We start from the raw sequence: 26,066 nt of genomic DNA on the forward strand, positions 1-26,066 counted from the left end.
TTAGGGAGTGTGTTTTAGATACCTCACAGATCTCATGCTCTCTGCCTGTGCAAGCAGCCCCTTCTCCAAGCTGGCCATGCAGAGTGAGCGTGGTCCGTGGATGCCATGCTGTGTCTTGGGGATGGCTGTATTCGAGTGCTGCCTGATCTTTTCTGTGCAGCTCAAAAGGCAGCTCAGTCTGTAGGAGTCCTGGCTGTCCTCTGTGGTTTTGGGTCCATCTGCTTGTGCTGGGCTGGTTCATCAACAGCGCAGCTGCTTTCACAAGTGGAGCTGCTCTGGGGAAAGCAGGGGTTTTCCTGCCTCCTGTGCTGCAGTCCAGCTCCTGAGTGCTCACTGGGGACACCAGTGAATAGAGTTCCAGTGGCAGCAGATTTTTTTGGATACTGCCACTGGATCTCTGACAGCAGCAGAGATCTGAGTATCTCCATGTATCTCTGTCTTTCTGGCTCTTCTCTTTCCCCATCCCTTTCCTCTTTGGGCCTACCTACCTTTCTTGTCCCTTTATATCCCCTCTCTTCCTTGTAACACATACTCAGATAGCCTTCTCTTCAGACACAAGTTTTCAGCCCTTTGCAATCCAAGCAAATGGTCTCCTCCAGGCTGGATACAGGCATTGCAGGAGAGTCTCCTATCTCAGTGGCTTTGCAGGAGCAATGCAAGGAGAGTCTGATGCTGTTCCTTCTGGAAGGTGTTTGGTAGGGCTGGAGACCCTGGAGAATTGCTACAGATCTCTAGTGAGTGTTGCAGTTGGAGTTCTTTTCCCAGTGGCTCGTCACATGCCCAGAAGCAGAGTCAGTTGTCACCGAAATCAACAACAGCAGCATCTCTGCAGTCCCTCTACTAAACTTCAAATCCTTGCTCCAAAGTACAGAGCCACTGAAGCTTTCCCAGTGAAGTGGTTGCACAACGTTGCTGATATGGGCAAATCTCTCTTAATTGCTTTTTCAGGAACAGCCTAACTATTTTACCGGGTACTTTCGAGGAAGAACAGAGTCTCAACTTGACACAAGCTCCTGGAATGCAGAATTTTCAGCCTGAATGAATAAAGCTGGTCAAAAGCACAAACAGCTGAAAATACGGATTTGTAGTTGAATGTGGGGAGTAGCCAAAGCTGCTATCAGTGCTGCTTATAGTGCAGTTACTTGAAATACCCCTACACCAGCCCTTCACTGGGCCAGGACAGGGAATAACGAGCCTAGTGGAAGATTTCAATGCCTCAGGTGTGTGTGATGTGGGGGAAATAAAATGGCTGAAATCAATGGAAGCTTTAAATTGCAGGCACAGTGCTTTGGTTTCCTGAGATCTGGCGGAAGGTGACCATGCTTTGATGAGGTCTTATTTTTCCTGTTAGCCCTCCTCCACCTTGTCTCCTTGTCATGTCTGTGGAATGTCTGGTATGAAGAGAAACCCTTTTTCATCTTCTTGGTCACATCTTTGATCCGTTAAGTGCATTTTGCTACTTTCCTTTTTTCTCTTTCTATTCCTGATCCTTTACTGTGCCTCTCTCTCCTCCTTTCCCTGTTCCTCCCAGTTTTCTTCCTCTGCTTTCATCCCACACAGGATGAGGTATGTATTGCCTAAGAGAATAGGGAAAAGCCATGAGTGGGATCACCACCTCTGCTGTATATGCCAGTGCAGTTATGCCCTGCTTTTGCTTTCCCCAAAAATCCAGTAAACGGCAATAACTCCAAATATGGTCAGAACTGAAAATGTACACAAAGAGTACATGACATTATCAGTGCAAATGAGTTAAAGCAGTTGTGGCTTTTCATCAAATCTCTTCATGGCTCCCAAAAGAGTCTGTAAAACTGCTTCTGTTTGTCTGTGTTTATGCATCTGGGTCTGCGTGGGTAGTGGTAGCTGGGCTTTAAAGCTCTCTGGGGAGATAAGGAGCAAGGATGCCACACACATGCTGTGAGGAATGTCAAGACTACTCATAAAGGAGGAAGCAGGAGGGTTTTTCTTCTTCCTTGCGAAACCTGTAGTTATGACTGGTGTTTTATTTCCCTGCATTGACAGGTATTTTAAGCAAGTTAAATATCCAGACGTGTCTGGAATATATTGATTTATTTCAGTTTTTTTACTCCATGATGGATTTTCATTCCTATTTTCTCCCTGGGTTTTCACATACACTTACCCTTCAGTGGCTGTCCTCAAGAGGAATATAGGCTGAGCTAGGTGGAAAAGATACTTCTCCAGTATAAGATGCAGCTGGCTGAAAAGACAGTAGGGAAGTCCTCTTTAAGTAGAAAAGGTAAGGTGGTCTCTATAGACAGAGTATGGCTCCTGTAAAACTTGCTTGTTCTCACCAGGAGAGTCTGTCAAACCAGTTTGGAATTAGGTGTGCATCTATCCATGACCTAAAGCTTTGATATGCACTTAAAATAGCCCCTTCTGAATTTAAAAATGTCTTGATTAGAGGTGTCTTACTGTTATCAATAATTGAGACTAAGAGAACAGCCTTGCTTCTTTACTTGTCCTTCCAATATCTTCTTTTAGTCTTAGGGTTTTGAAAGTGCTAGTTCAAAACTCTGGTGGTTGCTGGGAATTGGATCTGTTTCCTGAGAAGAATATAAATGGGAGCAATATAAATTGATTGATCCCATATAAATGGGATCCTCTCACAGTGGAGGGACCTGGCCAAAACATGCTCTTGAAGTGCCAAAGCTTATACTACTCCATAATAATTTTGGTGGTTTAGGTGTTCCTGATTGGGAGCATCTATCTTAGATCTTAATTGTTTGAGAAAGCCTTCAAAGAGAACACAAAGCAAGTTCATGTTTTATACCAAAGCTGAGTCAGCTGCAGTGTGGGATAAACGTGTTGCCCACAGTGGTCTGCAATAGCTCACACAGTCGTGGCAATGAACAGCAGCAGAGATGCTGCTCCACACTGTTCTGTAAACTCTGGATGCCTCCAATGGTACAGGCAGATTAAAAAAGCTGCCTGCTTCTTGGAGAAGTTTGTTTTGATTAACACAGAGTCCATATGGTACCAGCAAAGTTTACGTTCCTGTAAAATGCACGGTATTGGATTTTACTAGGCCACCTACCCTGCTGTCTTCAATTATCAAACCTCACAGTGCCCTGATGATGTAACTGATTTCAGGATGAGCTGTGCTTTTCAGGAAGCGGGAGCTGCCAAATATCTGTCTTGGCCTCCGCTCGAACTGCACGAGAGAAGTCCCTGCATTATTAAGCTTTTCTTGGATTTATTGTTTGTTGTGATTCTGGTTGCTTTGGGGAGTATTCCTGAAAGGCTTTTAAAAGATAGCAAGTAGGTAATTACATGCTGGTTTACTTTGCGGGAAAGCTGGCACGAAGCAGAAGTGAAACCTCTGCCCGCATGGGCTCTTTTCGCACTCGTTTAACGAAGCTGGAGATCTGGATTTCCTCCTCAAATTTTATAATTTTCTTAGGAAAATCTGGAAGAACCACACCTCGAAATTTTCACCTACTCTGGAGGTAGCATTTTGCTATGTGGTGCTACTATCAGTACCCTTTCCCACACCCTCTACTTTGGGAATGAATGTATGTGTGTGTCCTGGCACAGGGAGCTACACTGACCTGGTCAGGGCGGAGCAGGTGACAGGGAGTGGTTCCCATGAACAGAGGGATGTTTGGCAGCCTAGAGAGATTGGCAAATGCATGGAAATCTGACCTGTAAATGACTTTTTACAAGGCAGCTGTTTAAAAAGGGTATAAAACAGTTTAGCTGTTATAATGGTGATTTCTTTGCTTCTCCTAGCTAAAGGCAAAATTAAGAGCTTTTGTTGATCTTCAGGTTGCCGGAGCAAAGTTCAGTGTAACCTGCAAGCTGCAATTTTATATGTAAAAAGCTATTTCATTTTACATGCTCTGTGTCACTGACATTTAGCAAATTTCCTACTTCTATTGAGGTCCCATTTGCAGTTCATTTTATTTTAACACACAAACTGAGTGTTGTTCTTTGCCTGCTCCAGCCGTGAGATGTTGTAATAGTTACCTTCCCTGACACAAGTAGTAGCTCTGCTAAGATGCTCTGGAAAACCACGTGGTTCTTGTAAAGCTTTGAGGCATTGAGCATAGCCTGTTGGTTTATGCCACTCCCACAGGTCAGTCTGGTGGGTGCAGAGCTGGATTACTGAGCAATGAACCATATTGCCTTTTGGGGTTTCCAGACAGACTTCAGAACAGCAACCTTCTCAAAATGGAAAAGCTTAACTGAATTATTGAGGAAAAAAAACATTTTTAAACTGAACCTGCAAAGTAGCAAAAGCATTTGGAGGGAGGATCAGAAAGCTCAGAGCTCTCTGAACTCTTGTTTCACCCATTCCCAGTTACCTGCTGCTTTCATTCTGGTTCCTTCTTGCTTGCTGCCCATCTGCCCTGTAGCCCAGAGTGGTGATTTGCAGTTAGTGTCAATGCAGGGGTTTCTTTTTTCCTGGAGGTGTTACTGCTCCACCACATGAACTCAGAGTTTTCTGAAGTGCTTTCAGAAGGCCTGCTCTGCAATGGCCAAAGCTCCCCTGCAATCTGATTGAACATTTCAGATAAACTTTGAGTTGCAGATAAGGGCATGGACCTGTTGGAGTGAGTCCATGAAGATGGTCAGAGGGCTGGAGTGAGCACCTCTACTCTGAAGACAGACTGAGAGAGTTTGGGTCCTTCAGGCTGGAGAAAAAGGGACTCAGGAAGACCTTAGAGTACCTTCCAGTACCTAAAAGGGGTCTACAAAAAAGTTGGAGAGGGACTTTTTACAAGGGCATGTAGTGATAGGACAAGGAGGAATGGCTTTAGATTGAAAGAGGGCAGGTTTAGATTCAGTGTTAGGAAGAAATTCTTTATTGTGAGTGTGATGAGACACTGGAACAGGCTGGCCAGAGAAATTTTGGATACCCCATCCCTGGAAATGTTCAAAGCCAGGTTGGATGGGGCTTTGAGCAACCTGATTCTGGTGGAAGGTGTCCCGTGGCAGGGAGGGCTGGAACTAGGTGATCTTTAAGGTCCCCTCCAACCCAAACCATTCTATGATTCTGTGACAGACTCGTGTCTTGAAACTGTGCTTGGTAGCCTGCATGGTCTTAGGCTTGCTGCAAGGAAGGTACAAGATGTGGGCAGCATTTAGTTCCTCATAGGCAGACAAAAAATTTTAAAATCAAGACGTTTAAAGAATAAGTATTCCTGCACTGTACTGCAAAGGATGAATGGGCAACAAGTGATGCAGTTTCTCAAGGATGAAGTTGTCAGACTCCTTGACGCTGATAAAAGTGCTCCTTTGTCTGTTACTGAAGTCTTGGTGAAAGAGCTGAACTGTTCTAGTTGATCTTTTCCCAGAATAATTCCACCTAAAGCAAATATTTGTAATGGAAAATTCCTGCCTAAAGTGATGCAGTGAGATAAAAGTATGAGCGAGTGAAAACAGGTTCTTGAAAAGAGTCAGACAGCATGATAAATAGAGGGCTCTCTTCTCTCCACACATACAAATGTAAACAAAGTGCATCCAAACACTTGTGTTCCTGCTGCAAATCATGAGGTGGTTGAGTTTCATAAAAGGTTCCAGTAGGGAACAAAAGACTGGGGTTTGGTCCAAATGCTGTTAAAGTCAGTGAGAGGCTTTCCCTTTGGTTCCAGTGGGCTTTGGAGTAGGGCCATGGTGAACACTTGAAGGCCAACCTGACCTTTCGTGGGGAGAGAAAGCTGAAGGCTTAGTTTCATCTCACTTGCGCTTGCTGGAGCCTGATTAAAATCAGCGGGAGCTCAAGAAACTTTGCACTTTGAGGCGTTCAGCCCTTGAAGACTAGTCTGACATTTAAGTCAGGTTTGGTGCTTAAATGTCAGCATTTGACAATAAGTAGACACCAAAGACTGAAAGTCGTCAGGCTTGCTTTACGTTGTATGGTTTAGTTTCTTAGTTTTAGGCATGACACTTAGGGAAAGTTTTCTGAAGAGAGCTACTTTGTAGAGAGGAGCCAGATGTACTTGTTTCCTCTTTTTAAATGCTGCCTCTGTTTCTTGCTGGCTTTGCCCTGGTGCTTTTTTTCTGCATTATATTCTTTTTTTCATCTCACCATGGTGACCAGGCTTGCAAACTTCCTACTATAGAAAATTTGAACAAAAAGCCAGATATTAAAGACTCTTGGCTGCATCAGGAAATGCTTCAATCTTGGTTTTTATAAAGACTCGAAGGGTGGGAGCAATCAGCTGATAGACTGTCTTGAGGAATTTGGAGAGGAAATAAGATACGTTTTATATGCCTAGGTGTTCACAGGAGAAACATATGATGATTTCATGCTTGGAAAGGTAACTTGCTTGAAGGTGTTGCAATACAAGCTGCAGTTTTTGTAAATCATTTAAATAGAGTATCATGGTACTGATTGAATGTTCCACAGCAGAATGTGCAAATGTCTTCCCTCTGAATTTATTTTGTTTACTTGATATTTATAACTTCTTAAAATAACTTGTCATTTTTTTCCAATAGTTTTCGAGCTCCTATATGCTTAAAATATTCCAGTTGTTTCTTCTGTATTTCTTTTTGTCATTGTTTTATTACAATAACGAAGCATCTGTAAGGTTCAATAGAAATGGAATTATCATGGAATTAATGTCATGGGTATGGCACTGTTTGTTATATTAAGAAAGCTCCTTAGACTTTGGCAAGTGCTTCTACTCTACATTAAAATAAATGTGTAGTTTTGGCTTCAGATACAGTTTAATTTTACTCATTGAGAAACAGGAAGGGTTTTATGAACATTCATACAACAGTAAGCCACCTGTGTGTTTGTCTCTGTGCAATTAATTATCATAGCACTTTGTCAGCAGACTTGTAATGAAACTTAAGCGTGCAGAATACATTCAAAAAAAAATGCTTAAAATGAGTTCTCCCAGATAGTTATTTTCATCTCTAGGGACTCAGCTGAGAGCTGGGAACAAAGAGTTTTTGCATTTTAATCATGACCTAAAATTGAATTGCTCTGTTTGGGTGACCTTTTAAAAATGTGTCTCGGTGTAGTCTTCTGGGAGTCTGAAGACAGCAATCTTACTGAGACACACGTGGGATCTTTTTGAGGATTAAGGAGTTAATTGAAGATTTAAAAAAGAAAACCCAGACCAACAAACAGACCCCAAACCAGATTTTGATGGGAAAACTGCAGTGTATTGTAGTGCGTATTACCTGAACTAGTCACTGTGTTTTACTTAAGTTATGTGGAAAGATCTTTGAAGAGTTGATGTCATTACTGCATCATTATTTTAGGGTGGTTAAAAGAATGTACATTTCTTTTCTCCATTTGAATAACGAGTTATGGTTTCAAAAGCATTACAACAAATGTTTGTTTCCTCATATTTCAGCTACCTGACTGCAAATAACAACCAGAATTTCTTGTATACCGCAAGGCCTTTTTTGAAGAGAGCTGCTTTGGTGATAAGCTATGTAAGTATGAATGGACTTGACTGAATTTCCATGTATTTGACAAGAATGAACGATGTGTAGTGGTATCCCAAAAGACTCAGAAACTCAGGTGGTAGATCTTAATACAAAGTTAGTCTTGGAAATCAGTCTAGAAAATTTCAGCTGGTCAGAAACAAGAATATTACTGTGTTTTCAGTTCAAAATTTTTTTTTGATTTACAGTGGTTGCCCTTACAACCATGTAATCACGTGCAAGTATTTCCTGCCCTAAATACAGGGGACTCTCTGGCGCTGGGCTGCCTTGTTAGGGCCATGCTGTTAATGCCAGTGCAGGGCTCAGTAAGAGTCATAAGGAAAACTTTTCCTGCAAATACCTGCTGCTTGATGTGCTCCAGGCAGTGCTTGACATGTTGCAGGGGAGAAAACAAACTCCCACTGTGGGGGTGTGCTGAGTGTGCAGCTCCCTGTGCTGCTCTAGGAGCTGGATCCCCTTGCTTGTCCTTTGACAAGTGGTTACCAGAAAGGTGGAGGAGTGCCAGCTCACAGAAATCCTTCCAGGAATTAGGATTGCACATCGTGAGAAGCACCAGTGGAGCTTGTCCTTACACCTGTGCCAGCATGAATGGACGATAAGAGCTTTTAAGAACGTCAGTCGTGATTTTCCCCTCTGTATTTAGGTAGAGGTCAATAGCAAAACTCCGCAGTTTACACTGCAGCAGGGTGACGGATTTGTCCTTCAAAATGCTGCCTTTGTGGTGGGTGGCCGAGATGTGCCAGTTGGTGTCAGTAAAGCAGACGTGGAAGAGGGATACGATACACAACATCACAGCGTGCTGTCTGTCCTGAGGGTTTGCGGGTTTGTCACCCTGCATGGGGGGGCAAACTTGAATTTTGCCTACGCTGCTGAGCTGCCTCACTTTGCAGAGCATGGAGAGCTATCACAACAAAATATTTGCTGGAGGCCTTAGTTCTTTTTAGTAGTGCATTGCTAACAGAGATGTTCTTCTTTGAAGGTGGTTCTCGTGTTGTATTTCCGCCTCTGGATAATGGGAGGATCCATGCCGATGTTCTCGGAGCAGGACAATCCAGCCTCATTCTCACCGTATTTCCTGACGAGGTACAATGCCAGTGATCAAACAGAAGTTTTCAAAACTGTAGTCTTGACATTATTTTTTTTTCCTGCACTAAAATGGTTTACAAATGGCAATTGAGAAGACTTGTTTTGTTGTCTTGATTACTTCTCATTGCTCTGTCTGGAATAGAAAGCAACCAAAGCACACTGCTGGTCCTCTAATATGGAGTTATATTAGAGGTGCTTTCTTACTGAAAAATATGCACTTATTTTTATGAAAAGCTCAAAGAATATAGTTCAATTGCTTGAGCACAGGACTGGAAAGCCCAGTGGCTGAAACCTAATTCTAAACATCAAAACTGGATGCTTCTGAGATATGGGATGCAAGCATTCAGAGTTTTGGCTTCAGCTGAAGTTTGTGTAAAAAAGGGATGACCATGGCTGTTGGTGGAATATCTGTGACTGATCAGTGAAGATGGAAGGGCCATGTGCATAAGTGTTTGCTCTGTTGGCTACTGGATCCTTCTGGAGGAATTTCCTGATGTCTCAAATGAAAATGGGAGCAGTCCTCCTCTGTGCCACTTTCTGGCATTGCTGGCTCCTCATTCCAACAGTGGAATTGCAGCTGAGACAGAGATTAAGATCAAGCCTGATTCAACACAGAATTGGGCTGGATGTCATTTTGGGGACCTTTATGATAATGTGGCAACAGGTTACCATCAAGGCTAAAAGTGCTTCTGGGAAACCCTTTGTCTGATTTGGAAAGTTCTGATATGTTTGCAGTGTTTCTGGTGGAGTCATTAATATCAGTCGTGGTGCAGCACAGTGTGAAGGATTTGCTGCTGTCCCTTTTTCATACGTTTGTGCTGAGATGGGGTCATCAAGTCATAAATGATCCTGGCTTGATTTCAGTTACCTGTTCTGTGCTGCATGTGTCTTTTGCATGTTTGTCTCTTTACATCTTGTAATGACAGGGGAAGGGTTTTCAAACCCAAAAGCTAAGTCATTCTCGAGGGATGAAAAAGTGACTATTTTTACCACCGGCACTATGAATTTTATTAATAGCCTTGGGAAAAACAAGTCAGAGTGCTACTGGCTGAGGTTCTCCCTTGGCCCCAGCAGCAGCCCTGGCTTCATCTACAGTTCAGCAACACCTACCTGCTCCAAACCTAATTAAGGAAATCCATGCCAGTAAAAAACAGTATTACTATTCTGAAGGGATTCTAAACCCCTGTAGATAGTCCACTTCTTGCACTTCTGCTGAGCTTGATCTTCATCCTCATTTTAGCCAATTTACTCAGAAGCCTGTATCTACCATTCAGGAAACCCGTCCTTCCAGCAGGCCTCAGTGTCAGTCCTGCAGGTAGACAGAGATGCAGTGACTGTCTCTGAACTGACAGCTCATGATGCACCCACTGACCACAGCCCTTATCTTGGCAACAAACCCTTTCCTTCCTCACGTCCTCTTTCAGACTCGAATTATAACTCTCACCTGAGACTTTATCTTGCCATGGCCAGAGCTGAAGCTGTTGCTGCAGAACTGACATTGTGCCAGTCATCCTAAGTGCAGGACTGAGATGTCAGATGGAGCTGGCAAGGTTGAAGTGGCAGAGATGTGGTGTTGAGGAAGGCGATTCTGCCCCTCTACTCTGTTCTTGCGAGGCCCCTCCTGGCATAATGTGTCCAGTTCTGGGGTCCTTAGCTCAGGAAAGACAGAGATCTGTTGGAGTGAGTCCAGAGGAGGGCCATGAAAATGATTAATGGGATGGAACACCTCTGCTATCAGGAAAGGCTGAGACAGTTGGGGTTGTTCAGCCTGGAGAAGAGAAGGATCTGGGGGGACCTTCAAGCATCTTCCAGTACCTAAAGGGGTCTTAAAAGAAAGACAGAGACAAACTTTCTAGCAGGGCCTGTTGCAATAGGACAAGGGGTAATGGTTTTAAACTGAAGGAGGATCGGTTTAGAGTAGCTTTAAGGAAGAAATTCTTTACGAGTAGTGTGGTGAGACTCTGGAACACGTTGCACAGAGGTAGGTGCTGCATCTCTAGATACATGGAAGGTCAGATTGGATGGGGCTTTAAGCAACCTGATCTAGTTGGAGATTTCCCTGCTTGTCGCCAAGGGGTTGGACTGTGATGGCCTTTTTTAAAGGTGCTTTCCATCCCAAACTATTTGATGATTCCATGATCTGCGTGTCTGGCCAGCAGAATGGTGAGGCTGAGATGCAGGGTTGGTGTCCAGCTTAGGTGCAAGGAAGAGGGAGGCTGAAGAGATAATGTTGTTTTTAAAGCCTAGCATTTCTGCAGGGTGGAAATAAGAAGTGGTGTTACCTGAGTAAACTGCTTGAGGGTGGTTTGTGAGTGATATAACTTGCTGGCCCTGGTGTTAGGAGTGACATTAGGTTAGGGTCTAGGATGTCAGGGCTCAAGGATATTCGGCATCCAGGTAGGTGCTGGTGTGTGTGGTTGCTGCTCAACTGGTGGATCCCAGAGAGTTTGTGCTTATGGTTCAGCCTCAGAGAAGCTCCTAAGCAGTGTGTACTTCAACTGTGGACATCTACAGTTGCAGCAGCATATGAGGAGCCACTGTGGGAAGCTTTTAACAAGGTTTAAAGGCAGTAATTGGGATACAGCATTGAATTTAAAACCGGGATGTTATTTGCAATTTGGGTTGAGTTTGAAAGAAGGGAGTGGAAGAGCTAAGTTTGGTGCCAAGACCAGAAGGGAGAAGCCCCACAACACTAAAAGAAAGATCAATTTTGGGTGGTGATGTTGTGGTGATTACTAACACCGTAACTGTAGTTGAAGCAAGGGTTAGTGCTCGGGCAGCAGGCAAGTTGTTTTGTAACTCTGAGGATCATGCAGGTCACAAAAAGAGTTTCTGTTTTCAAGGAGTTGTCTTTATTTGCTTTGAGCTGGAAATGTGGGTTTTGTGCATGTCTCGTCAGGGTAAATGTTATGATTTTCAACAGAGTTGAAAATTGTTGTAAGACTTGGCCAGTTCTGTGGGACTAGGAGGAAGGCTGACAACAGTGGAATAAAAAAGGAAAACAGTACTTTGGAAATGTGTGGCAGTCTTTGTGAAATGCATAAAGTGAGATCTGGAGTTGGGGTCTTGGCTGACACAGAATGAACCCAAAGGAGTGTTGTTAACTCTTGCAAGGTTTATGTGTCAGCTGGTGAGGCATCCCAAGGGTTATTGGAACCAACATTAGGGGTAGGTGTAAGTTGTTTGTAAAAGTAGGGAGTCACGAGGTCAGCATTTGTGCTGTTGGTAGTTACATGACTGGGGGTGTGGGAGAGGTCTGTGGATCCATGACTGTGTGAAGGAGGGGAGCATAGAGAACTTAAGATGTGTCAAATGAATCTGAGAGGAGACAGATTCAAAGCAAGCCAAGGAGGTAGCTTGCAACAGGTAGCTGAGTTGGGAAGCTTCTTCCTGCAGGACACTGGGAATATGCTGAAAGTTTATGCAGGCTCAAAGAGAGATTTGCCAAGTTGAAAAAAGAAATCAATGCTACTAAATGTGCAGAAACCACATCCAACTGGGAGACATCATGCTAGCTAGAAACCGAGAAAAAAATTATCATCTTCTTACATACTTTGCTTGGCATTAACTTTTGGTCACTGCTGGAGAGAGGATCCTGGTCTGAATAGACCTTTGATGCTAAGTTTCTCCTTAGAACATGCCTCTATGTTCTGTGTAACCTGTCTACAATCTAAGAAAACACAAATGTATAAATCAAAGTAGACAGATAGTGTTTTATTTAACAATTGAAAGGCTAAATATGCTGAAATAGTGACAGTTTTTCAGTCTTTAAAAACAGGCATTTGTCCAACATGTTTACTAAATTACTGTCCTTAAAATTACGAGTGATATTCTCAAAACTTAGTGATATAAACAAAAGCCACATTTCCATGGCCTTCAGTGTGTTGCTTGGCAAACGTGATCTGAGAGGATGAGATGTGTCCACCATTCCCTTTCTCAGCAGAGGCAAAAATGAAGGTGTTGGGAATCCTGCTATCCATAAGCCCTGCCATTAAAGCCTGTCCATACAGGCTGTTGAACACTGCAGGAAGGACGTACCTGCTCCAGTGGCCTACCTTAAAGAACACCGATTTTCATCTCAAAATCTGCTGTGGGTAGGTGATATTTGAAATAAGAAAACCAGTCCCAAACCTCTGTTCAAACATTCTTGCTTGTGTTAGGCAGAATCTGGGGAAGAATGCAATTAGAAAGGTTTGGAGGGTTACCCAGCTTTGGGTAAACAGTGTGCTGAAGTGCAGCTCAACAGTTAGGAGGGTGTTGAGCAGTGGGCTGACATGCTTCAGACGTTTTGCACAATGTTTCTTTCTTCTGCCTTCTGGAGGGGAAAGAATTAGGAGGCCTCTGGATAAACAGATTGTATTACTAACACCGTGGTGTGACAAAGTCCTTTTTGCAGCATGTCTTAAGGTGTGTGAAACAGGTTAAATCTTACCTGTAATTTCAAACTAAAAGTATGTCTTTTTAAAAACCTATGTCTTTGGGAGTCAAGTTATATTAATCTTTGCTGGCATTTGCCTTGTGACCTCCGTAGGCTGATCACTCTGAGCATGAAGCAGGTTATTTGTGGTGTTTCCTTAAATAGTTAATGCATTTCTGCTAGGACTGCCTTGAGATAGAATTGTCCTGTGGTTGAACTGCTCTCTCTGTAAGCTGGCTTTCTGTATTTCTTTGCTGTTTCAATCAGGTAAATGAGAATTCAGTGCCGCAGAAAGCTGAGGAAGTGCTTATACATAAAAACTGGCACATAATCCTTTTCACAGAGATTTGTGACTGTTTTCTGAGCAATGCATTTAATCACCCCAGTTGTAACTTCAAAGGGAATGAACTACCAAGAGGCAGACCATGGACCTGTGCTGGAAAAATGGGTCCCTGTGCCAGCCAGTTCTGCCAAGGTAGCAAGTCAAGCATAGCAACTACTCTGATGTGGGGTTTCACTGACCTTGGGCTAGGAGCTGGCATCAAAATAGACCCCTGTGACATATCAGCTATTGATCAGCCAGGCTTGCACATGCTACCTGAGTGGTGGTCAAGTTCTGACTGTTATACCAGTGCTTTCTGTCCTGTGCCCAAAGGTGTTTAACTTCAGCCCTACATGTAACCTCTGCAGGCAGCCAGCATTCAGGAATCACTTCTAGACAAAAGAGGGGACAACAGTGTTGATAAGAACTGCTCTCATGCCTACCCAGGCCATACATCAAGTGTAAATATTTCCAGGGGGCTGGGGATAGGGAAAAGCCTGTCTGGAAGATGGTGCTCCAAAGCAAAGGCCACCCTACAGAGAAAACGGCTTTCCCACAGCCACGTGAAAGATTTCAGCTCCTCTCTCAGTTAAGTTTTCTGGGCTTGATGAATAGACCCTGATAGGTAGTGCTGCTCTGGAAATCAGTTTGGTGGGCATTTTAATGGCTCATAGTGCTTGCTGCAAGTGTTGGTTACACAGAAAGTCTTTCCTGCCAAAAAGCTGGCATATGGAGTAGAGGGGGTGCAGCCTAAGCAGAGGCCATTGACTCCTACAGGCCATGCATTTTGCTTTCCAAAATACTTCCACACAGAAGGGGCAGACTCTGAGGCAAAGCAGTGTGCCCAGGATATCCCTTTGGTTTCCATCAGTATGGAGTAGGGTAACTCCCTGGGATACAATGGCCCATTTCCAGAAGGATTATCACAGTGGGTTTACAAGGTCTGGCTTTTAATTTCCTGAGGATCAGCCACCAGTATCTCAGTGGCTGTCTAGAGGACCCTCCATCTGCTGCTGCCTCTTCTGAAGCAGTTACCCATCAGTGGCTGGGGGATTTGGGCTGTGTGACTTCTGGAGCGTGCTGCTGTCGGTGACGAGCAGAGGATCAGCTCTGATGGCAAGACGTGCCCTCACCCACAGCACGTGGGGGTTTGCAGGGGGAAAACAATATGAGATCAGTCCCAGGTTTTCCAGCATTGAGACTCTGACAGCAGGCTTGGGCTTCACTGAAAATTCACAGGCTCTTTGAAAGTCTTTATTCTTCAAGAATTCGATATTTTTCAGTTTCTTAGACCCAGAGTTGAAAGAACTGATAGAGAGCCATTCACCAGATTAAAGCTCTTCAGGCTGTGTAGCTATAGAGGACCATGTAGTCTGCTTTTCTTCCTGTGCCCCTGCTTCCCCCAGCCCCCCGTGCAGAGGAGTTACCTTGATATTTATCAAGCTGCAGCTGTCTGTTTATCTTTTTCTTCCCTATTCCTATCCCCTACTGACTCGCAGCTCTTTTTCCCCTAAATGCAAAAGGTTTGATGAAAGGGAATACACAGTAGTTTTTTCAGTTACAAGTGTTTTCTGTGTAATTTATACTCACATTTGGATGTTAAATGGAAGTAGTCTGTCTGTTGCTCGTTTGTGTGGTCTTACTCCACCATCACCAAGTGAGCTGGATAGACAGAGTGGCAATTTTTTTCTTCTAAGGCTATGAAAAGAAAATCTTTAGGCTGACAATATACAGAGCAGGAAAATAAACTCATGTGGGAAGGCGTGACTGGACTGACAGTTCCCCAGGGGAAGTGCAAATATATACAATTTTTGGACAATACCCTTACATGCCACTACCTGGTTATAATTGCAGCCACGTGTGCCCTAGGAGGACATTATTGTGGAGTGACTTGTTAAACACACTTGGGTTTAGGGCTTTGTAGAGGATGAAGAGAGCCTTGACCTGAAATCAGTTCAGCTGTTAATGCAAAAGAGAGAAACTCTTTTCCCTAATAAGAAAGCTCTTCTTACCCTTAATAGTGAACCAAAACCTCCCAGAGTGCCTGGCACTGTGGAGGTCTTCTCAGAAGAGCATAACCAAGGTCTGTGACTTCTGAAAGGGCAACAGCTATCTTCCTGCTGCTGCTTCAGATCCCCATCTGCTTTGCACATCCCCTTCTTTTCCCAAATACTACTTAAGTGCACTGTTACCACCTGTCTTCTAGATAGGCCCTCTTTTTTTTTCTTTTGCAACCAGGAGAATGCTTTGCCTTTGTCTTGATAAAACCCCCCAGTGTCGGAAAATCTTCCACTTGCAGATGGATGCTTCCCACTGGGTCTTTGGGATTAGGGTTGTCTGTCAGGAGTAGGACAGTTGTCCCAGAACTGGGTAGGTGGTAGGTTACACTATTGTATGCACCTACAAAAAGTAGAAGCACTGCCCCCCACTCTTCCATGCAGCTTCAGTGGGATGTGGTTGGACCTTTGTGATCACTTGTGTAGCACAGTTTTGGAAAGAAATCTTAGTCCCTGGGAGCTGGAGGGGGGGGGAGGGGAAGCTTGAAATGCTCCAAAATCAGAAAACAAATGAAATGCCTCATAAATTTCTATAAATCTTGTGGTTTTTCCCTAGTCTCACAATCCTTGTGCTCTAATTGCCTGGGTTTGGCAGTGCTGAGACAAGGGCTTTTCCAAGCTCAGCAAAGGGTCTGTTAGACAATTCCTCGAGTATTTTCCTGTCATATTGTTTATGGCTTTAAGTAGTATCCTTTACTTTCATTTTTGCAGCAGAAACAGTAAGTTCAGATAGTTCTGCAACAGGTTCTAGGTATGAGTCATCCTGTATTTACCTCAAAGCTCGCAACAACAGTACATTTAAACTAAAAAATTTAAAACCAAACAAACCAGATTGCCATGACAACACCGGCTACCTCCAGGAGGAGCTGTGTTTTTCTGAGCATGCCAGAGATAGTGAGAAGTGTAAAGGAACACTTGATACCTGCTCTAACTTGGATTTCCATGTTCAATTTGCAAATAAAAAATTTGCTGCAATGCAAATGCTGTTACCCAGCCTGGGGGAAAACTGTTTGCCTGCTAAGAGGCAGATTCTTCCTGTCACCTCACTAATAATAATACTCTGTTTTGCATGGGATTAACTGAGAGAGCAGGAGATGTTATAGGCAGGGATTTTTCTCTCTTGGAATTCCAGCAGACACGAGCAGCAATAGAGAAGATCATTAATTTAAAATGTAATTCACTCAGTCAACTAATTAAAAGAAAACACTTTTGTTGCCATTTGCAGGTAGGCTGCTGAAATGTAATTAGCTCCTAGAATGATTTCATGAATCTTCAAGTCTTTTAAAAATTTGCAAATTATTTCCTAGAGACGTCAGCTTTGCTGAGAGGCTTCTTCCAAAGTTTCTCCTTTGTTCAGCTTTTTCCTTAGTCAGCCTTGTGATACGAGAACCACATAGATATAAAGGAATATCATGTGCTTTTGAGAGCCATAAATAAAAGCAGCAGCACTGAATTGTCAGTAACTATTATTAGCATCATGTTATTTTTCTGTTCTAGTACATAGAATAGCAATAGTTTGTAGTGCTTTATTTTATACAGCCATCCATCATGTTCAAGGACAGGTTAGCAATGCTGGAAGCATAGCCAAACTTTTGCTGGAATCAGAGCTCGCTCAAGGCTTTCTTGCAGCTTACAAATGCCTCTTAAAATCAGGCAGTGCCCTCATAGATCTTGCTACCGTGCCTGCTAATGGCACATGCATGTTCAGTGAGAGTGCTCAGGCTTGGCAAGGAGATGTGACCAAGGGTTCTCCACAAGGGTGACTGGAGAGGCGAACTACTTGACTGTACTTAGATGGTAATGACTGTCACAGGCTTTAAAATACTTCACTGCTGTTGGGAGACCATATTTAAAGACAAATTATTGCCATAGTGGAACACAGCGATTGTCCATCTCCTTTGGGACCCACCTCTGGCAGCAAGTTGTGCACGTGGCTCCCAAGGAAGACTGAAACCTTGCAAGGACTTGAAAACAGACATTTGTTTACAAACCACTCCTGATCAGTGTGGATCCTGGCGAGTGTCTTCTCATCTTCAACAGCGGTTTGTCCTAACCTTCCAGCAGAAATGCATTAACACACACTGATCTGGCTGCCCTGAGTTCCTCTTAGATGGTTAAACTGACTCAATTTGTTATGGCAGCAAACTGTGTTTATTTATTTTGTGCTATGTAAGGATTTACCAGCTCCTGCCTTATCAGTGAAGATGCAGAAAAGCCACTAGTCTGTCTTGAACTGCAATGCTGCAGTTTGCAAAGATCCCAAATGTCGTCTCATTCCTTCCTACCCAGCAGCCCAGTCTGGGTAAGTAAGGGAGGGTTTCTGATGTGTGTTGTGATTTGCATACAAACCTCCATGAATATTGTGAAGCTTATTGAAAATATTAATATGCCACGGCTTAAAAGGACACTCTCTGCAGAAACTGGGCTCTCCTAAAGCATCAAGTGCAAAACTAACTCAGCGCTTCTGAAAATCCTGTTCAATGTATGCACTTGTAGTAACAGTATCGTATGTCATGAAATTATTCAGATTGACCTAAATAGATGTGCTTTTTCTTTTAAAAGTAAAGCTAGAAATGGATCTCAGTTTGGCTTTTAAGCTGTAAATAAATGCTGGCAGCCTTTTCTGAACTGGAGTTGTGTCAAGACTGATAGAGAAGTCTGTTTTATGGTGGCTGAGCAGACGTGGGTCAGGCCACACATAACATAACAAGCGAGTGCCTTGGCCTGATTAAACCCCAGCAGTTTTTGTGTTGCTGTGTTCCTCTGTAATGTGGTCCAGAAGAGGCTGGGTTGGTGACTAGAGGACACATTTGTTTCTTTAGAAAGAGCGAACAATCAAAATTGCAAGAAGAGTTTGAGTAAAATTAGATTATGTTTTTGAGCGATGCTTTCTTAAATAGAAACTGGCTTTCTAATCACTGCCTCTGTTAAGAGATAAAATGGATTTTGTTTTCACTTTTACCCTTGTTTAGTACCTCAGGATGGGGAAGGTGAGGAAAATGGAGGGATGGAAGAGAAGTGTACGACATGGCTGAAAACCTTAAAAATGTGGGAATATTCTACTTTGCACCAGAATTGGGAGCTTAGAAAGATTTGTGGGAAAATAAGAATGATCCTCTATGACTATTTGCAGTGAACCATTATTCCAGCTCTGTAAGCCTCCCTGCTTTTGGGTCACTGTGCTGCTGGAGTCGTTTGTTTTTCGGATGAGAAGAGAAACTGATATCCCAGCAGTTTGTAGCTATTTAAAAACGTTTTCACAGAAATTTAGGGCCCAACACCCACCTGGGAACTTCCATCCTGCCTGCCTGGAGTCACATTTAGCTTCAGTGTCTTACTGTTCTGCCACAGATATAATATAATGTTATAAGTGCTGTTGTAAGGGGCTACATTTTGACCCCAAAGAGGCATGTTTGTGAGTGGCAACTGAAACAATCCTCTGTCTACGTGGCTTGACATCTCTGCCATCCTTTGTTATCGTTTTAATAAAGCTGCTAAGGTACCATGGCAACTGGGTGTGATAACAACTGCCAAAGCAGGCTCAGATGGAAGAAATCCTATGCAGGATAGAATATAATTTTTTTTTTTTTTTTTTTTTTTTTTAGTATTTGCCATTTTTGGTGCTGTGCACAATGTGGATTTTTCCATTTGTGAGCCAAGGAAGAGTTTGTCTCTTCAAAAGCTGTTGCAATTTTGCTTGGTTGACTTCGTGATTGCTGGAATAATCTCCAATCTCTTGTACTTAAAAGTATTTCTACTTCAGATGCACTTTTTGGCAAGTAGATGCCAAGAAGCAAAAACCTGGAGGGGGAGAGGGATGTGGGTTTGATTTTTATTTTTTTTCTTGTTTTCTTTAACCCAGTCACACACATGCTGTTCTTGTTCAGTCTTTTGAGAGCCCTGCATACTTCCCAGAGGGCGGCATGCTCCCCATTTCCATTCCCCATTAATTTCCTCTCTACTGAAGGTAACAATTATTGGAGATTACAACAATTTGAAAGGTTCCCTACTTCTTCATGTTTCTGTAGCACATCTCGTGCAATCTGTCCCCAGCCCTAATAAGCTGTGATGGGATCAGCCAAAAATCATCCTATGTCTCCTTTCTTCTTTATTTTCTCTCTGTGCCTTGGTTTGCAAAGAGAAAAGAGAGAAGGGTCTTGCTTTAGGTGCTCAGTGTTGTGGACATAGAAGAAATCCTACATTTTAAGTCAAACCCAGCTAGAAGGATGTTTTGTGTTGCAGCAGTGATGTAGTGAACAGTGTAAAAATTCAATACATGTGTGTATCTGCTTAGTTACTATTCATTTATCCATGAAGCTGGCAGAAAGTCACTTCAAAAGTCCAACATTCAAATGGGAGATGAAAGTCTATTAATTTTCCAAAGGCTGGTGCATAGAAACCGTGTAAATATTGCTGATCTTATGTTATTTCTTAAAACAACCCGTTGAAGTGCCTCTTGCCTGTGTTGGCATCTCTTTATTGACAGAGAGGTGTGGTATCGCCTGTGTGCGCACAGTGTTGCTGTTTGGTTGTTTTGTTTTTTCCTCCTCCCACGTATTATGTGGCAGTTGCCAAAGGAGAACGTTTCCTGTGTTGGCAGTCATTCCATGTATTACATTACCTGTTTTCCTTTGCAGGTTTTTAACTTATTCCTACCTTCTGGCCTTCAATGCCTGGCTTCTGCTGGCCCCGATCACCCTGTGCTACGACTGGCAGGTCGGCAGCATCCCTCTGGTCGAGTCCATCTGGGATGCAAGGAACTTAGCCACAGTGTTCCTGGTGCTGGTGATGGCATTACTCAGCCTACACTGCATTGCTGCATTCAAGGTAACATCAAAAGTCATGCAGTCCGACACATGAAAAAATAAGGATCTTTTGTTTCCTAATCTTCAGATGAAATGGTTGGTAAGCACAAGTTTTCCTCTGGAATGCATTGGATTGAGGTGAAAAAAACATACCATTAATAACTGATGCAGGCAAGCTTAACAGATGAAAATATCTCTCTAGTTGAATGTCTCAGTCTCTAATTGGTCTGATTTGAGGGCAAAACTTGGCCCGGAGTCCCACATTCAATTACTGTTAATGATCCAAACCCCACTAAAGTTGTTAAGCATCTCTGCCTCTCCCATAGTCATTAGGCTTTTTGTCACTTACTTCAAACAGGACTGGGAACTGTCATCTGCAGAGCCATTTGAAAATAAAATCAATTCTTGTATTCGCACTTCTGCTATGCTTCTAAAACCTAAACGTTGGATACATCTTGATGAGGAGATTTTTTTGTCAGAGGAGTAATGGAATGTGGGAAATCTGAAATGATCTGGAAACTGTTCTTTAGCGTAAATAATATAGTTGGTAAGCCATACTTCACAATTCAGCATCTCAGAGGCACAGTTAATGGTACTGCAGACATGGGGGTGAGGTTGTACTAGCCTTGCCAGAGATCAGATACGCACTTACGTGGAAAGGAGAGTTTCTTTTGTGGATCATAGGAACTTACAAGCTGTTCCTCCTTCAGCCGTGTTGTGGAAGCTTCTTTAAGAAAGGTGTTGGTAGTCATTTTAGAAACAAGTAGAAAAGTTACTCTCTATTAAATGAATGTATCACTGAAAAGCATAGTAGAAGAGTGACAGGTTTTTAATACCTATGTTATGCTGAAATGTGCAGGTCATGTACATGCTTCAGTCTACCCTGGCAGTCTTCCTTGTGCTTCTGATAAGAGAGACAGAAAATGAACCAAACAGTTTGAGGCTGCAGAGTCATTAATTTAGATAATACATTGGCAGATGCTGTGTGGGAAATATGGGAAAATACCCTATTAGGTATTCACTAGTTCTACCTGCAGGTTGTACATCATCTCGTATTCCTCCTGCTTTCATTATTCACTGCTAGAGATATTCAGCACTGTTTGTATTATACCTAATCCTATTCCCAGGAAAGTTAATGATAAAATTCTCATTAGCCCAGTACTGAAGACTTCTGAAAAATCTTATTCCATGTTCTTTGAAGTTTCATTTCATTTTTATTTCTTCTCCTGTTGTCGGAATGTGAACTGTGTCTAAGATTGATATTGTTGGTTTGCTTGGAAAAAGTATTTCAGAATTATCCAAAGACATTTTGTGTTACTTTATTTTGGGTAAAATAATAATCCAAAAGGATTCCTTTGGGTAAATTAATCATTTGTCTTCTGTCAAACTGCAAAACAAAATACTTCAAAACCTTCTGTGTATTGAATGTCTAGATTTTATAATATTTTTATTACTTATTTTTTAAATCAAAACAAATCAGTCTGAATTTAGGAATACCACTGCTTGATTTGAAACTACAACTTCTAATTTTTTGTGAGAAGTTCGGTTTTGCTCTTGACCACTGTTAATGTTATTAAGCAGTATGAATTTCACCCTTTGGGCATTTACTTACTGGATGCTTTAAAATTCATCTTGCAAATTTCTTTGTGTTTATTCTTGAAAACCCCAAACACTGAATCAATTGGATCTGAAGCGATCTGCTTTTGTATCTAGTCCACTAAAACTAGAACCATCTTGACAGTCTCCGGTTGCAGCCTCCAACAAACCCACTGTGAACATGGAACTGGTGATGATTCCTGGGGATCATCTTGGACATGCTTCCCCCAGCCCTAGGTATAGAATCACAGAATGGTTTGGTTGAGAGGGACCTTAAAGATCATCCAGTTACAATCCCTCTGCCAGGGCAGGGACACCTTCCACTAGACCACGTTGCTCAAAGCCCCATCCAACCTGGCCTTGAACACTTCCAGGGATGGAGCATATATATGCCTATAATTAGAGGTATAATTGGAGGGAGCTGAAATATTTTGCTTTTCAGGAAATTCTAACTTTCTGAAGCTTTTTTCTGTTTCATTTTTAACAACTCACATAGTCACCCGGTTGTGATACTGCCTTTAAGTGGTATGAAGATTGTATGAAGGTTGTGTTGTGCTGAGTAGTGTGAATTGTTGAGGAAAGCAAACAGCAGGAAGTGCCACTTTTCCTGGAAATAAATTATCCTGTTCGTCTTCAAACACTCCCTTTTACAATGGAGAGAGGGAAGTTCAGGACACATGAACTGCAGGGAAAACTCATTATATTAGGCTCTTAAGAAAGCACCTTTCCAGGTGCAGCAGCAATGGCCTTTTATATGACATTGCTTCCCTCCAGAGGGACCATCCTTCAGTTAAGCCCCAGACAGGCTATTTCTCTGTATTTTACAGCTTGTAGGCAGCACGAGACACATCAGTTGGCTTCTCACACTTCATGAAGTGTAAGATGTTCTGCTTTCTTCTAAAGCAAACACACAGAACTTTCTTAGCAGCCATTTTTCTCTCCTTTTTCATTGCAAACTCCAACCTGGAAGAGATAGCTTGGAATTTTCCAAGGAATTATTTTTGAGGGAACAGACATGTGGTTTGTGTGCCTTTTGTCTGAGAGTGTAGGTGTGCAGGGGTAAGAGAGGACAAAACCTCGTGTTCATTCTCACTGGCACCATCACTTTCTTTCTGTGGCATGGAGAATGGGAATGCTAGAAATTGTTTTGGCAGCAGTGAGGACATTTGTCCAGTGAACGCTGAACTGATTTTCCGTGGCAAGAGGAGATGTGTGTGCATCCACAGCACAGCTACAGTTGTAGCTGTGAATGTGTATGTACAGAGAGTCTCTCACAGGAGACTCACAGAATATACTGGGTGGACTGTAATTAGGGAATGCATGGATTGGATTTCTGCCTTTGTTGTCGTTGAATTTTGAACAGGGCTGATTTGTTGTTGCTGTTTTGATTAGGGTAATAACTCTGTTGGCATGTATGTGTAGGGCTGATAAAGGACATCTAAGGCATGAAGCTTTCTTGTTCTGGTTTCATTTTGTGAGCATTGTTATACCTCAGAAGGAGAAGAAACAGTGGAAGATTTCTGTCCATAGGTGCTTTCCTTGGAATATGTCTGTTACTAGATGGGGCTTTAATGCTGAAAACTGCAGAAATGCTAAGGCAGCTCTCCAGTTTGTTTGGAGACAGAAGCATCCCTTCTCATCCTCCCTGTGCACTTTCACTGTTGGCCTCCACCTTACTTAAAGAGGAAGTCACTTGAAAAAATTGCTTTCCCAATGTCTTGTGTAGAATTTCCATTCTCTGGGTCACTTCTCCTGTGTAGTGTGAATCCCTCTTGCCTGTCAGCCAGAGGGGCTCTCTGAGCAGCTCCCCAAGTAAGACTTGTTGCTCTGCACGGTGTTGAGGTGCACAGCCATGCTGTGTCTTGCTGCAGCCATCCCTATCACATGTCACAATTAATGCCCATCTTCAGGAGGTCTGCCATGAGTTTAAAAAGAGGCCAGCTCCTTGTTGCATCTCCCACTGGAGGTGAGAAGGACCTTGCTGTCACCTCTGGCCAAGATTTTTCCATAGTGACTAATGTGGCAAAGTGGCAGTCCACCATTAAGCAGCTCTTTGAAACCTTTTGGGACTTGATTTTTCACCATGCAGATGCTCAACATGCTCTGCAAATTGGCCTGTCTGGAGCTTTTTTAGCCAAAGCACCAGGAATCACTGGTTTGTCTCAAAATCCTCAGGTTCTGCCCAGCTCTTTGCAGTGAAGTTCCTCACATAAGCTTCAAGTAGTGTGCTGGGGGTGTTGTTGCAAACACCTGCACCCCAGAGATATATTAATAGCTGGGAAAAGAGGATGACATTTATTTATTGTTCATTTTCAAAGACAGCCTCAGCTGCGAGGAATGGATGTGATCTGACTTCCAGCTTTGGGACAGGATGGGTTACAAAGGCACCAGGGAATGGAGGAAGTACTCTCTTGTGGGGTGTCAAACTTGCCAGTTGCAAGGTCAGAGAAATAATCTGGTGCTTCAAATGGCCACTGGCCTACCCAAGGGCCCACAGTGCTGCCTTCCTATCCTGGAAGAAGTGGCAAACACCTGGAGAACTCGAGGGAGGACAACAATTCTTGGCATTATCACGAGGGTGACAGTTATTTCTTTGACGTGTCATAATAATTTAACAAGCATGAAAGAAAGACCCTTCAGATGCCACTCTGCATGGCATTTTTAGGTTGCTGCTTAATTAGCAGTGTGATTAAAATGCGGCTTGCCCTGTAGTTGTAGCTGTGAATGTGTATGTACAGAGCACATGATGGATGGGATTCCACTTTCCATATGGTACCTCATACGTGGAGTGCTGACAGTGGGAAAACTCACGTGTGTGTGATGGGCTAGTGCAGAGCCAGGTGATCTGGAAAACTAAATTTGAAACAGGTAGCTTTTGTACCTGACCACTTTGGGGAAATGTATCGTGCCTCATACTGCTTGGCCCTCATGCATTTGTGGAGGGACCTTATGGTGATTCACAGCACCTTCTACCTGTTCAGCAGGAACACGTGATGATGAGCAGCAGTTTGCTCATGTCTGGGAGGAGGCAGTGCTACTTATGTTTCACATCAAATAAAAAAGTATGTCTAGTGTCCTCTAGGGTATACCTTTTCAAAGAACATACTTTGCTGCTGTGTGTGATGTGGCTACGTACGGTACAGGAAGTTGTGCTGGTTTTCAAGTTACATTTATTAAATGCGACATGAGATACATCTTATCCTGATCTTTCCTCTTCTACAGTTGGTCATTTTTTACTTCAGGTCTAATTTTAAAGGTAATGCTGCCTCTTTAAATTTCCCTGCATAGTGTTTCTTAGCCAAGACAAGGCATTTGATATCAAATTATGATGACTTTAATTCATCCTCTAATTGGCATCATATTGCCATTTATCTGGTGGATTATATGTATGGATATCATCTGAGTATATTCTTCAGTCACTTGAAGGCTAAATTTCTTAGCTGACAATGTTCAATTCCATCAAGGAGAGGAATTCATTTGTATCTGCTCTTTGTGTGCATGTTTCTGTTGTTTTTGCTAGCACTCACTATGTGTATTCTGTCATGCTATTTACTTTATCCTGCACTCTGGAGACCTTTGTCTCGTTTCCCAGGTTGGCATTTCATTAATAAATCACAGCTTATGGACCTTTCTGGGGAACAATTGCCTTTTATAATATTCTACAGTAGTACCAGCATCGTTAGAAAGTATGCCTAGCATAATTTATATGCTACAACACTTCCAGAACAATACCTGCTTCAAAGGCACAGCAAGGTGAATAAGGCTATTTATTGATGGAGTCTATCTGACGAGCTGGAAACCACAGTCATTTTCATAAAAGGTCCATTTAAAATAAATCCTGCTTTCATTTTCCTGAGGGCCACTTGAATTCCTTCCACAGAGAGAGAGAAGGTCAGGACTGATGTTCTTAATCCTTAGCAGTGAGTTTTTTTCTATGCTGCTTCTGTTGTTAATATTTGCTGCGGGGAGAGAGTAATAAGCCAGAAAGACTCTGTTTAGTGAAAGCTGGAGGAAGGGGGGGGAGCCCCTTGCGGGCACCCCGAGTGCCTCTCTGGCTGCATTTCTGCTCTGTCGACTGCTGCAAACAGATCAGCTGCATGCAGGTCCCTGGTGGGGCTGGAAGAAACAGGAAAGCCTTCCCAGGGTGCTTGTTGTGCCAGCTGACAGACTCAAGTGAAAGGAAAAAACCTTCCTTAGTATGTGTGTGACTGCTGTTCTGGATTAAAAAAGCAAACACAAGAACTATCGAAACACCTTGCTCTTTTTCTCAGTGGATGTTCGAAATAACAGGTTTGGAGTGTGAGTAATTATAACCATAGCTGCAGTAGTTCTGATTTGGCTCACCATGAGTGTATTCAGCA

General features: G+C 42.8%; 1 protein-coding gene across 2 annotated transcripts in view; it reads left to right on the forward strand.

The window, feature by feature from the left end:
* Positions 1–26,066, forward strand: part of TMTC1 (transmembrane O-mannosyltransferase targeting cadherins 1) — a 143,607-nt gene that overhangs the window by 48,926 nt on the left and 68,615 nt on the right. For both annotated transcript variants that reach the window (XM_050325442.1, XM_050325443.1), the window contains exons 6-8: positions 7,329–7,410; positions 8,402–8,505; positions 19,942–20,131. In XM_050325442.1, the coding sequence (XP_050181399.1) occupies positions 7,329–7,410; positions 8,402–8,505; positions 19,942–20,131 (376 nt within the window). The remainder of the gene's footprint in view (positions 1–7,328; positions 7,411–8,401; positions 8,506–19,941; positions 20,132–26,066) is intronic.

Source organism: Myiozetetes cayanensis, unplaced genomic scaffold (genome assembly GCF_022539395.1).
Source record: "Myiozetetes cayanensis isolate MyiCay16 unplaced genomic scaffold, myiCay2020 scf3, whole genome shotgun sequence".
In the NCBI taxonomy this organism is placed as follows: domain Eukaryota; kingdom Metazoa; phylum Chordata; class Aves; order Passeriformes; family Tyrannidae; genus Myiozetetes; species Myiozetetes cayanensis.